At 38.7% G+C, this 13,183-nt stretch overlaps 1 protein-coding gene across 2 annotated transcripts in view; it reads right to left on the bottom strand.

Moving 5' to 3' along the window:
* Window positions 1-1,457: 1,457 nt before the first annotated feature.
* The window catches only part of WT1 (WT1 transcription factor), a 34,607-nt gene continuing 22,881 nt past the window's right edge, over window positions 1,458-13,183 (bottom strand). The window contains exons 7-9 of one of the 2 annotated variants that reach the window (XM_086748629.1): window positions 8,129-8,218; window positions 6,353-6,445; window positions 1,458-2,908 (exon numbers count right to left, since the gene is read on the bottom strand). In XM_086748629.1, coding sequence (XP_086604755.1) covers window positions 2,787-2,908; window positions 6,353-6,445; window positions 8,129-8,218 — 305 coding nt within the window. In that variant the 3' untranslated portion in view covers window positions 1,458-2,786. The remainder of the gene's footprint in view (window positions 2,909-6,352; window positions 6,446-8,128; window positions 8,219-13,183) is intronic. The other variant, XM_086748630.1, reaches the window with a different exon arrangement.

The following is a 13,183-nucleotide window of genomic DNA, read 5'->3' as shown; positions in this document are numbered from 1 at the left end:
CCTTGCTGACAGAATCCTGAACACAGGGAAATGAAAGGGAGAGATATAAAATGCCTCTTGTGACAAAGACTGTAAAATAACTAGAAATAAAAGTTTTTAAAGTCTTGTAAACATTCACCATTGTCTTCACTGTACTCAGCAGGTTGGGGAACACAATGATCACCAAACAACAGAGTAGCAATAAGTACTTTCATTGAAAAAGTGGCAACAGCAAAAACAAAAGGACATGCTCTGTCACTCATCAACCCACGCTTTGTTTTTTGTAGCCATCTACCATTACTATTTGGCACGCAATGCAGTAAGCAGCAGAACCATGGCTGTAGTTATTTACAGGTCACTGGAAGTCTGGCCTGTGCTGCAGTGGAGTTTTGGTTGTATTTCACAAAAGATAGTTTTATTTATGTTTGACTAATGCAGGCACAACTGGAGGTTGATTTTTCTTTTTTTGGCTTTTAGTATAAACACTCATGGCAGCTCTCTATTTTGGGTGCAGACTGAAAAACAGATTGTTTTCTAGTTGCAGGAGACTGCTGGGTAAATCAGAGGACGTTGTTATTGCGACTGAACTTTTCTCTCAAGAAAGCAGGAGGAGTTGCTTTATTTTTTAATTCTGTGCAGTTTTACGTACACCATTCGCTCCAAATATTTGATGTTTGCCACACTTGTTATGAGTTTCTCCAGAGAGATGCTGTCTTTTGGCAGCAAAAGATAAAGTTGACTGATACAAATGAGTCACAGTACCCCAACAGTAATTAACAGTGATGCAATACCCATGCGAAAAAGAGGACTTGAAGAATTAACTGTTGAGTTTTCTTGACGATGCAGCTGCACTTTAAGAGAGAAAGCTCAACCCATCATAGAACTCCATTGTGTACATTAGAGAAAAAAAGCTTGGCAAGATACATTAAAGATTTTTGCTAAAGAGATACAAATATTTTGCAAGGTCAAAGGGCGCTGAGGCAGGCTGTACTTACTTCCAAAGAAAAGTAGGCAGTATGACAAAGAAACAGTAATATTTTTTTATCTTCATTTTCACACTTCATCATCTAAGAGAGACTGTCTTTTTCAACCTGCTGAACTGATTTAAGCCACCCCAACTCTTAAGTTAACTTTTACTTAAAAGTCAGTCTATGACATCCTAATCTAAGAAGTTATCTGTGCTTATGGTTTCAGCGCAGTTCTACAGAAGGCCAGTGCTGCTATTTATAAACTGGATTTTACTATTCTATAAAGTTCTTACGCAAATCTTACAGGTCAAAAGAAAAGGAATAGTTTGGTAAGAAGACGAACGATTGAAGGAACTGTTTTATAGCACAATATGAAACTTGATACTGTTTTCTGCTGCCAGTATGATTCCCAAGTGAGATGGATAAATTGTGGTCAAGACCTGGACAGGTTAACTAGTGGTCATCAGTGCTGGTGGTACCTTTATATACAAAAAAAAAAAAAGGATACTATTGGACAGGGCATTTGAAATTTAATACCAGACATGAAACAAGACATCTGTTGGACTCTCATTTGTTTCTCTTTGAATGGGCTTTAATTGAAAGCTCAGTGAAAAATGCAGGTTACATTCTTAGTGTTATCAATAGTTTGTAACAGCAACAACATCAGAACAGTGATGCATCTAATATTTATACACTTTCTAATTTTAGATGTCTAAGAGCAATACATTATCAGATATATATATATACACACAATTTCAAGCAATTAAAAGTAAATAATAAACCCCTCCTCCCCAAACCCTGAAACAATATATTTCCTTACACTAATAATGTCTTTTTCACATATACTTGACAAAGAGTCTTTTTAAGTTACTTATCTTAAGAGTAATCTGTTAATGGAGATCCTGGACCAGCCCCATTAAAAGTTCAGTTTTAAGTTTATACAGCTTGCTAGCCACATAACCAGTGTGGCTTTACATTGTAAACAAATCCCAAATGTCTACAATGATTGGAATTAGTTTTGTGTAAAGGAGATCTATGCATCTCATGATAGAATAAATTTAAACCAATACATTAACAAGAGAGGGAGAGAGAAAGGGGGAGAGTTAACTGACAAAAAAAAAAAACCAACAAAACAGTTTTGGGGGATCGATTATGTGATTATTTAAAAAACAAGTTAACTTAATGGTAAGATTCTTATTTTCTCTACAGAGAGGTTCTGGTTCATCCAGCTTTAGCTGCTCTATAAATACGTCCTTTAAAAAAAAAGGTTTGATTTGTGAAATTCAAAAGCAGAGCTTTCAACTTTAAAAGCTTGCCCTTTGGCAGTACAAGTACAAAGTTTACGAAAAGTATTGCAGGTGATTGTTCCATCTCATTTGTTAGGACAGCTGTACTAGCATTTGGAAACCTCAGCATATGCACAGATGAAGTAAGCGTAAAGCTTACCTGCTTACCTTCAACAGGGAGGAATCACCCTACCCACTGCAGGACTTAAAAAGGCACAACAATTTGTACCTAGAAAAGTTCAAGTGAAAATAAAACCAGAAAACTGGAGACAGACGTGAAAGGTAAGCATAGTTTATAGTAATCTTGAAACTGCGGCAATCTTGCTTACTTTTTAACAAAAGTACAAATAAAAATCTCTGGAATTTATTGAACAGGAACTTGTGTAAGTCCAAATGGAAGACAAGGCTGAGCAGAATCCTACGGTTTAGTTAACTTGTGTCAAATAGGATGCGAAGACAGCTGCAGCTTTCTGACAGAGGTGATCGAAGATAGCTGATAAAGTTTGCAGTAGCTCATAATGTCCCATCTGGTTTATTCACTTTTTTGAACTGTCTAAAGGGCCAACTGCAGTTTAGTCATGTTCCTCTGGTGCATGTTGTGATGACGAACTAATTCATCAGACCTGGCAAATTTTTTTTGACAGCTGGGCCACCGGCAACTGAAAGGCTTTTCACCTGTTAACAAAACACCCTGTTATTAACTGGTATACCACTCATCTGAGACACTATTTGTTTTCATTCTGAAGGGCGGTGAAGAGCTAGGCAGAGCCCCTGTCAAGAGGAAAGGCATCCCGAGCTGTCCTGAGAGAGGGAGTGCCCTCCATGCCTGCTCACATCAGCGCACAGTGCTTTCCTACCTCTCCCTCAGCTGATCTTTGACAACAGCCTTCTCAGATGACTTAGAACATTTTGCAGTGGTTCACTCCTGAGGACAGGACCTTATTGAACGCCGTGTTGCCATGTCTATGCTACTCTCAACTCTCGAATAAACTAGTTTAAAATTCACTCTGGCATTCGCACAGGCTTCAGTCACACCTTGGACTGCGCTGCAGACACACTGTTAGTCACTGTGAAAATTGTCAGCGACTATTTAGAGCTTGACCTCAAGTCAAGGAGAGTTTTTCCAGCTAGTTCAATGAGTTTTGGCTGAAGGGCTTTGAAACTGGTGAGTGTAAGTGAATATGGTAGAAGGAACAGAGCTCAGCACAAAGTCTGCTGAGCCAGACTGAAAGTTTCCCACTACTGTCTAAATAAAGTAGATTCACATCTATGGGAGATGTTAAAGGCTCAAAATATCCAGTATTTTCCTAACACTCCCATGAGCATGATATTCACTAAAAATGACCCCAAGAAAAGCACATTCAATTTTAACAAGAAATGCCATCACCTTTTTACAGTTTAATCTGGTCTCTCTATTTTCTACAACGTTTAAGCGGAATTTCAGGCCGTGTTTCTGATGCCGCAGGAATGCTGATGGAATGCTTTCAGTAGCTCAGAGCAGTGCCCGGTGACTCATGTTTCTTTTAGAATTGCATTTTCTGTTTTTCCCCCCAAAACTAAATGCAATATTTTAAAGTAGGTTCAGCTCTGGGGGTGGGCTGTTCAGTGCTGTCTATACACCTCGTACTCTCCCAACTCAAGACACACTGGGGAGGTAGGAGCACACCCAGACATCTTCTCCTCTTCTTTGCCTCACACTTTGTGTGTTTCACAAACATCCAAATTCAGGCAAAAGGGGATCTGGGATTGGCATAAATATGTATTTCCGTTTGCAAAGTCCCGTGTGATACATGTAAGGAAGGGAGGTATGTTTAAAATCTACTTTATCCACTTAACATACATGCTGGCAAAAGCATTAACTATCTCACATGAGTGTATAAAACAGTACCGGACAAAATTGATCTGGTCAGAGCTACTGATAAAAATCACAGATTGTAAAAAGTGGTCTTCTTTCATCTCAGTAGCATTAGCAAAAACATCCTGTGAACTGATGCAAGTTATCTATTACTGGCCAGTTTTTCACTGAACTACCACAGTAAAAGTGGCAGTTTTCTGTTCCATGAGGTATTCTGGTTGTCCTCTTGCAACAGCGGACAGCAATCTCCATTAGTTCCAGGCTGGGCACAAATTACTTTGTACATCTTCACTGTACAGATAGCAGAAATCACATTTCCATTGCTAAAAATGTATATAGATATGTGGAGTTTCAATTTGATTCATTTTTTTTTTTTTATAGAAAGGAAAGATTGCAAAGACAATAGACAGCAAAGATTGCTGTCACAGTAAAAATGCTTGTGGAGACAAAAATCCCTGAAACTGTAGCTTAACAAACAGTTTGGCAGTTGACTTAAAATTAGGATGGGATTAGATGGAAGTCACCTGTGCTTTGCTTCATCAAGATTTAAGATGGAGAAAACTAACTTGAGCTAGGTGTTTTGTTGCAAAATTTAGAGGGTACAAGAAAGAAAGAGGAATGAAGCTATAGGGCAAGATGGAGATGGAAAGTCTCCACCCACTACTTGTGTTCATTCCTCTCAGGATATGTGTATTTTACAGTCAAAGGAGCATGACACATCCAAAACCGCCGACAGGAGCATCATCGCAGCAGCATGCAGCTAGGCTGCAGAGCTCACACAGAACCTGAGCCAGTGGCAAGCAGCAAACCCACGCAAAGGTCTGTTCTATGAGGTTATCAGTGCTCAAGTGAGGCTACTTTCAGCCATGAGTGCAGCATGGGCTTGGATCACACGGAGAAAGGAAGAACTAGAATGGGTTTCATCAGAAAAAAGAGAGCAAGTTCTTCACTGATTTAGCTAGTCCGGGATAAAAAAAATACTCGACTCATGAAAATAATGAATTAGCAGATCAGTTAGCAATGAAATGTAATGGGGAATGTAGTTTATCCTGACTTACTACCATCTGACAACCACTTGCCATTTTGTCTCTACCAGAATGTTACCTGTTGCTGATTAAGAAAATATCTTTCTTCACACAAATGCATGGACCCAGGCCCGGCAGCTCAGCGTGAGACTACGGGGAGAGCCCAGGAACACAGGCATGCGCTTTACCATTTGCAGATTGCAAGTTTAGATACGGCCATTACTTGAAGCATTTATTTGGCCCGTGCCACAGAAAATGCCATTATTCTCAGATGAATCATTTCCCTTATTAAAATTTCTCTTTTATTTTTGAAAGTCTTAAATATGTATTTTTACGGTCCAGAAGAGTAAAAAAGAATCCTTAGCAGGAAGAAAAATATTTTCAGGCTCCTTGTCCATCTGTACAGAGACTGAATTTAAAAGGTTAACGCCAGTATAGAAAACACTGTGACGTCTAATAACATGCCAAAGTACTCAATAAACAATTACTTAGTAAAAATACTGCATACATAGTGGAAGGGAACAGAATAATTCTAAAAATTAAAACTAAAATATAGAGGTTGCTGCTCCTTAATGGTGTTTACATTTACTTGAGGGCAGAGTAGACTAAAATGGCTTCCTATTTTTTCCCTGTATTTATATGAAATACTATGGTTTCTGCAAAAAGGTCCTTGAATATTTGAGTAAGCTTTTACTTTAGTGTCTGTCAGTGTGAGTTTGCAAAAGGCACTCCTTTTATCTTCTGGAGAGATTACAGTACGAGTAGGAACAGCAAGAGCTTTGCCGTGCTATCCTGCATTAGGCTCAACTGACACTTAGAAGAAGCATGAGTACACATGAATACTTTAGATTACAGAGCTTCAGCTGAAGCTAGAATTAAAATTTCTATCTTGTAGGGTTTTTTCAGTAAAGACAGTAGATCAACTTGACATTTGTGGGATGAGACCATGATGTTCATTTCACAATAGCTGACAAAATGTATTTTGCCAAGCTGAAATTTCTTTAAACATGAAGAAAGAAAGTGTAGTTTCCAAAATCACCTAAATCCCTTTGTGAAAAGTGACTATGACACTTGGGGAATGTAGTCACACTGAAAAATCAGCACACTCTGAAGTTCTTTCTGTTGTTTTGAATATTTAACTCCTGGTTAAGAGACTTTCTAATAATGTAATTTACAATAACATTGATTTAAACTTAAAAAAAAAAAAAGAAATATAAAGGTGAATAAAAGTTTACGCACTTGTTTTACCTGTATGAGTCCTGGTATGAGTCTTCAGATGATCAGATCTGGAGAATTTTCTCTGACAGGTTTTACACTGGAAGGGCTTCACACCTGAAAAGACACACACACAAAAAAAAAGTCTACTTTTACATCCCAACACTTCTTGGAAGGGTGAATGAAATCAGCTATTTCTGAATTTTCAAAAGTCTGGATTTTTTTGTACTTGTTACTGTAACCGCTCCTCCCAGCTTGATACCTACACATTACAGAAAGTAATTCGTCAGGCTGCCATCCCTTTGCAGCCTCCTCTTCCAATGTCTGGGTCTGAAGCATTCAAACAGCACCATCATAAACAAACATCCACTTACACTGCTGGACGAAGCAGGATCTGCAAACTTTGTTAATTCTGATCCTGTGGCTTGGCACTATTGGCTTCATGTTTATGCAAATATGATACAAGCAGTATAGAGGTGCAGAGGTCTGTTTTATATACTACAAATAGGCTTAACTTGCTTTACACTTCTACTACTTACTTTACACACTATGGGTAAGTCTTGGGGACTGCTTAACACAGATATGTTCTAGCATGCAGTTGCTAAAAATGTGTCATCCCACAAGCTTTCAGAGACACTTCCTACATCTCTCAGTAACCCTGTTTAAGTGGGATGGAATATCTTTAGCAAGGAAAGCAGTAGGCGGAAATCCACCATAGAATGAGTAAATCCGTTGTCAGGCCACTTCCTGAGAGACAAAAGATCCAAATGCAATTTCTTGCTATGACTCAGTCAGAGAAGTACTCTGAAGCCCTTCTCATGTTCCATGAAGTGTCCTCATGGTTCCCCTCCCAATCAGGAGGCTGGAGTCATCATTGTCTCCTCTTCTGTGACTTTGAGAAGGGCAGCTGTCTCCCCTGTCAATCTGATCTAGACCTCCAAGAACTCCTGAAATGGTGAAATGGGCTGTCTTGACACTTCCAGAAAATGGTGTATGTGCAGAAAACAACTTGTTGAATTTGGACTGAACTCACGAGTAGTTTTGGCTGTCTCAGAACATTTCACTGTGAAAGATGCAGAAGCCTAGCTAGGACCAAGACTGATTCATGATTGCTGCTTCCCTCTCTGCTGTATGGGAACTTTCCAGGCTATTTGTGCAATTCAACCAGACAGATCTTGCAAGTTGCTCTTCTTGCTGCTCCTAGTATTGTTACCTAGTTGGCAGAATTCAAAAAAAGACTCAAATCTAAGCTTACATGGTTTGCTGCGTTAAGGTCTTAAGCACTACAGCTGATGTGGCTTTTGCTTCTCTACTTATGCTTTCCACATATAATGCACAGTAATTCCACCAGCCCTTCAGGTTATGCACACACAGCATTCACCTATTAACATTGCCACACGAACATCAGACCATCAACAATAGCGTTCATCAGGTTACTTATTGTCAACTTTTTCTTGCTGTTTGGTTTTTAAAAAATAATATATTCCTAATTTGGGAATACAATACAGAGCCAAGAGTTTAATTACAAAAGCTGTTTCAAAAGAGGCAGGATGAAAGGGTCACCTGTACAACCACAGTAGTGCTGAAATGACAAAAAACAAAAAACAAAAACAAAAAAAAACCCACACAACACATCTGCTACAATCCTCTCCTAAAGCTGACTTCAAGAATTTGGCACTATGGGTATCATGTATGAGCAGACACAACATCAGAAAAATAGAAGTTTAGAAATACAATTTTTGGTTCGCAATTCACATGTAAAGATGAACTCTAATGAGTAGAGATATGTTGCCAACAAACCTGTGTGTCGTCTTTGGTGCCGTTTGAGTTGGTCTGAACGAGAAAATCTTCGTTCACAGTCCTTAAAATCACACTGATAAGGTTTTTCACCTGTAAAGGACAAACAGATTATCAGAAAGTGTGGCTAAATGAGGGAACACGTCAACTAGAGTCAGAAGATTACATGTGTTACACTAAAAGACTTGGACTTCTCTCCTGTCCAAAGCAGTCCAGTGGTACGCCAGGATTCATTGCCTATAAAACCACACAGCTGTGCTGGAACCAGTGGGGAACGGCTGGCATAATTGTACTGCATTGACACTTATATTGAATCTGCTCACTCTAAAAAAATAGCCCATTAGGTTAAAGCTACAAAAAAATTCAAGTTGCATGATTTTTTTTTATTGTTTTCTGCTGGAAAAGAACAGAAATATCTTGTTTTATATTTCTCTGAAAACTATATTATGCCCTTTCCACTTGTCTCAGTAATACATAATTTGTACAAGGGAACAACTTGTGGTTTGCTCTAAATTTGATTTAAAGCAAAAACTAAACCAGTGAGATCCCTGTAGGTGACTATTTTAACCACACTAAATGAATTAAAAGAAACTAAGCAGAATTCAACCACAGAAAAATACACAAATTATGTTTCTTCCATAAAGCACCATTAAACAGAATTTCTTACGTAGCTGCACACCTCCCACAAGCAAGCTTACGAATTATTGCAAAGCCTCATGTAAATATACACTCTTCCTCCACCTTCCACACAGTTCAACAGAGATCCTCAGGATGGGTTTTCTCTGGGATGAAAAGTGAGTTTCTGACTTTAAAAAAAATAATAATAAATAAATCCCTACAAGCTACAGTGTCAAATGAACGTGGTTTTCAATGCAAAGCACCTTACCAACCACATAAACATGCAAAAAGAAACGCAGCGATCTACGAGCTTGAGGAAAGAGGGAAACATTGCTGGCATGTACCATACCACAGAGTTGGTGAAATTTGGAAATTTGCCCAGCACAAAAAAAAAAAAACAACCTAATCCTTATGCTGTTACAGGAGGGGCTGTATGATCTTTCAGATCTGATTCACATCTACGGTAAGGCCCCTTTGCACAACACTGTAATGCTGCAAAAGCCTCAGGTATAATTACGTTTATACCTGCATGAAGCCTGGTTACAGTGCCACAGCCCTGCACAGAGGCCCCAGCACAAGAAGGAATGAAACGTCTCTCACTGCAAAGCTGGGAGAATGCTGGCTTTTATCTGGAAGGTACACACAAGACTAGCCGGGACCTGCTTTGTCTACTGAAATGTAAAACAAAGGTCCAGCACGAAGGACCTAAAGGAAAAAAAAAACAGCTGAAGTGGGCAGTGGGTTTAATTCCTGTGGGTCTTTTTTAAGATACATACCACTTTCATAAATCTTCATTGTGAGTGTCTGCATTTCGGATTATATTATGGTGAGGAAAAGGTATTCTGCTTGCACCAGTATTCTGAGATACTAGAGCAAACTAGTTTAGTTTAAAGCAGAAGCCTTCTGATCTAGGTAACACTATATAAGTAGCACATTAAGAAGAGCATTCCCAATTCATACTACTGTAGCCAAGATCAAAATTTTACAAAAGCAACTAAATCTGCAAGAACAAGCTAACTTCCTGTGACAGTCACCCAAAGGAGTTTACTGATTCTCAAACCTAGGTGTGGACAATTTCTATGTCTGCTGTGCTTAATTTATTAGCATAAGGGATTAAAGTTGCCACAGGTGTTTGAAATAGTTCCATACACTTTGACCACAAGGACTCCCTGGGGGGTGCCTGCTTTTCAGGAACCACTTACTTCCAAGGAATTCAGCCCCTTGGCAGATTTAAGAGGGGGAATGTCAGCAGAGCAGAATGCAGTGACAGGATGATTGTCTGCTAATTGCAATATAAACGCAGAAGATGGTTAAGAAGGTATTTGGATAAAACAGTATAGCCAGTCTGACAGCATGCACATGGAAGTATTTCTTTAAACACTTTGAAATATAATCTTGATTAAATTAAGGACAAATTTAACCAATGAATATATTAAAGGAATCAATCCAAGATGCTTACATAGAGATATGATGGCACTGCGTAGAAAACAAAAAGCAAGCAAACAAAAAGAGGCACAATATTTGGACTGAAATCCTAATTTCCCTTTCCTTCTACATCTTCCATGTCAGCTACTGCCAAGCAAAATGCCTGCTGAAGCCAACTGTCACATACCTGTTAACTCCCATAAGTTTCATCAGAACAGGACAAAAGAAATGTCCCAGATTAGAAAAAGTCTGTTATTACCTCATTAAATCACTATACAGAGAGGGGTCAGAGCAGTGTCTCGTTTCCCCAGGCCTATTAGAGCCTCTCCAGTAAAAGGTTAAAGTCTCTTAATGTATGAAAAACATCTCATAATGCTGTCACCTTCCTATGTGACCATATACAATTTCAAAACAAAACAGGAGATGAAGATGAAACTTCACCAGTCCTTCCACCTGTGACTCGGAGGCTTCCATGATTATTTACATTTCATTACTGAAAGAAGGCACAAAAAAGAAAGGCTAAACGCGGTGCATAATGGGATAGTCAAGACGAGAGAGGATAGAGTGAATAGCAGTTCTTTAATATTTAGGAAAATATTTAGAGAAAGCAAAGCTCAACAATCGGAGAACAAGTGTGAATCAGCCTTGCACATATCAAAATAAGTACTTCTAACAAAATAAATCTATTTGCTTAAAAAGAATTAACTTAAACTAGAGGAAGCCTGCACATTTTATCTGGAGCAAATTTGTTTGCCCAGACACATGGGAAAACAGAAATTCCTGCTGCTGCAGCAGTTGCACTAAATATTCATCATGATTGCATTTAATGAAAGAGTGCTGCAAGAGCAAAAGCCTGCCCGCCACTAACAAGAAAACATGAGGAGAGGAGGCTGATTTTAAAACCAGAAACTGCAACTCTGAATGAGAATCTGAAGGCTTGTCTATACTCTCTTCATCAGTTTAAAACCCTTTTCTCATACACTTACTTAATCAAATGGGCACAACCACATAATCACAACCTTGCTAATGTAACATTTTTCTATTCAACACAACTTGCTTTAGCAAACTTAGATAAAATGTATGTTACTTTACTTAGTAGTGAGCCTTTATAGGTAGCATTTTCTGTCACCTTCACATCGGAGTTCAGGTGTGAGATGTCATTACTGTTTTGAAACTAATCTCGTATTTTAATTACATATGTATTCTTATTTTATGACACAGAAATGTAAGTCTAAAGGCAGTTCATGCTGGCTGAGGCCAAAGGTCCATCGAGCCCAGCTGCCTCTCATCATGGCTCACCAAAGATGCCTGCAGGAGAGCAGAAGAAGACAGCAAGGACGCAGCAGTACTTTCCCCGGACACTCAGAGTATCCAGCAGTTCATGAGTTAACAACTTTCCAAGCCAAAGGTGGCTTTCTATTTAACACTCATTAACGGAGTTTATTTTCATTAATTTTCCAGTTGTTCCTTGAACTCATGTATGCTTTCAGCTTCCACAGTATTCTGCAGAATGGTATTCCACAGCTTAAGTACGAAGGTCAGTATTTCAAAGCAACATTAATGAAAGAGTGCTATCCCAGAAGTGACTACACGAGACTCTTAAGGGGAGAGCCTGTGCAGTTCCAAGCTCAGGCACAATTACACTCATTTATCAATTTATCTCCTCTGTATACAGAGGACATAGCTCTGTCTTTCGAAGGTGTTGTAATGATGAACTGCACTAATGACTGTAAAGCATTTAGCAGCACAGTGGCACATGCCACAGGAAAAGGATATTTGCTTTTGTCAAAGCAAATAAATCATTGTTAGATGATTAGCATAAAAATCATTATTGGACTGCATTACCTACATCCCCCAAGAGCCTCAAAAATTCACCACCAAGACCTGAGTCCCCTACGCATAAAGGACAACCTTCCTGATTTACAGGTTCTCATACTTCATTGCAGAAGTTCATATCTGAAGTTCAGCATATTTAGGCTGAAGAATATCCCTGGCAAACAGGCAGAGCATATTTTCTCTGAAAAGATGCTCAGTTTTCCGTTAGGATAAATTCAGTTTTTCCAATGTGTGGCACTGAACCCAAAGTGTCTCTGGCAAGAATGCTGATGTTTCCACCATAAACAAAATTTATGAAGGTCTAGGCATGAATTTGTTTCTGCAAAAAAGTCTCTGAAGTCTGCCACAGGATGATAATTCACATTATTTGCAGCACTGTTGAAAAGTTATATGTATTTTTGCATTTCCTTTCAGAGGCCTGAAACTGCAGCAAAATACACCAAGATAAGAAAAAAAAGCTTTTTTGGCTGTACGTTTTTCAATAAAGGCATTGTTAACAATGGATAAGGAGTCTTGGAGGGTACAAAATGTCAACATATTTTCAACTAAGGCTATGTTGAAACATTGGTAAAAACTGATTACAGAATCCAGCTTTGTGTTTCAGGGCCCTGCTTGGTTTTGCTGTACTGCAACTGGTGAAGAATGGAAGATCTGATGAGCCAGTTCTCTGTAAGTATCTATTATAGAAAGAAAAAAGATAATCAAGAGCCAACATTATTCTGCAGAGATATTATCTGCTGGTTTAATATTAGATATATGTAACAAATACAGATATACGTTTCAAATTAAGTGTTAATAATTTTAAAAATTGACCTAGTAAGAAAGGTGGAAGAGCTTCAAACCCATGACTGAACCCAGAACTACCTTACAGGACGACTAGTAAAATTTTATGTCAGCTGTAGAGAGGTATACCAAACACAACCAAATCATCCTCCACTTGAGCCAACATCTGACAGCTCTCTTGACTTTCAATTGGCTCGTTAGTATTCCTCCCCACCAAAACATTGAAGCAGCAGCAGAAGAGACATATCCCTTTCTTTAGTGAGAATATTAGGAGTTATGTTTGCCAACTACTTTGTCCAATATGCTAATTCCACCAAGCCCAATTTCTATAGCTAGTAGAGACCTCTAGAGTGGGGTTTTGGAGTTCATTGGGTTACAAAGAGGAAGATGATCAAA

This window comes from Chlamydotis macqueenii, chromosome 5 (genome assembly GCF_036417535.1).
Source record: "Chlamydotis macqueenii isolate bChlMac1 chromosome 5, bChlMac1.mat, whole genome shotgun sequence".
NCBI classification, from domain to species: Eukaryota; Metazoa; Chordata; class Aves; order Otidiformes; family Otididae; genus Chlamydotis; species Chlamydotis macqueenii.
The sequence above is the reverse complement of the archived record's forward strand: the minus strand, read 5'-3'. Positions and strand labels throughout refer to the sequence as shown.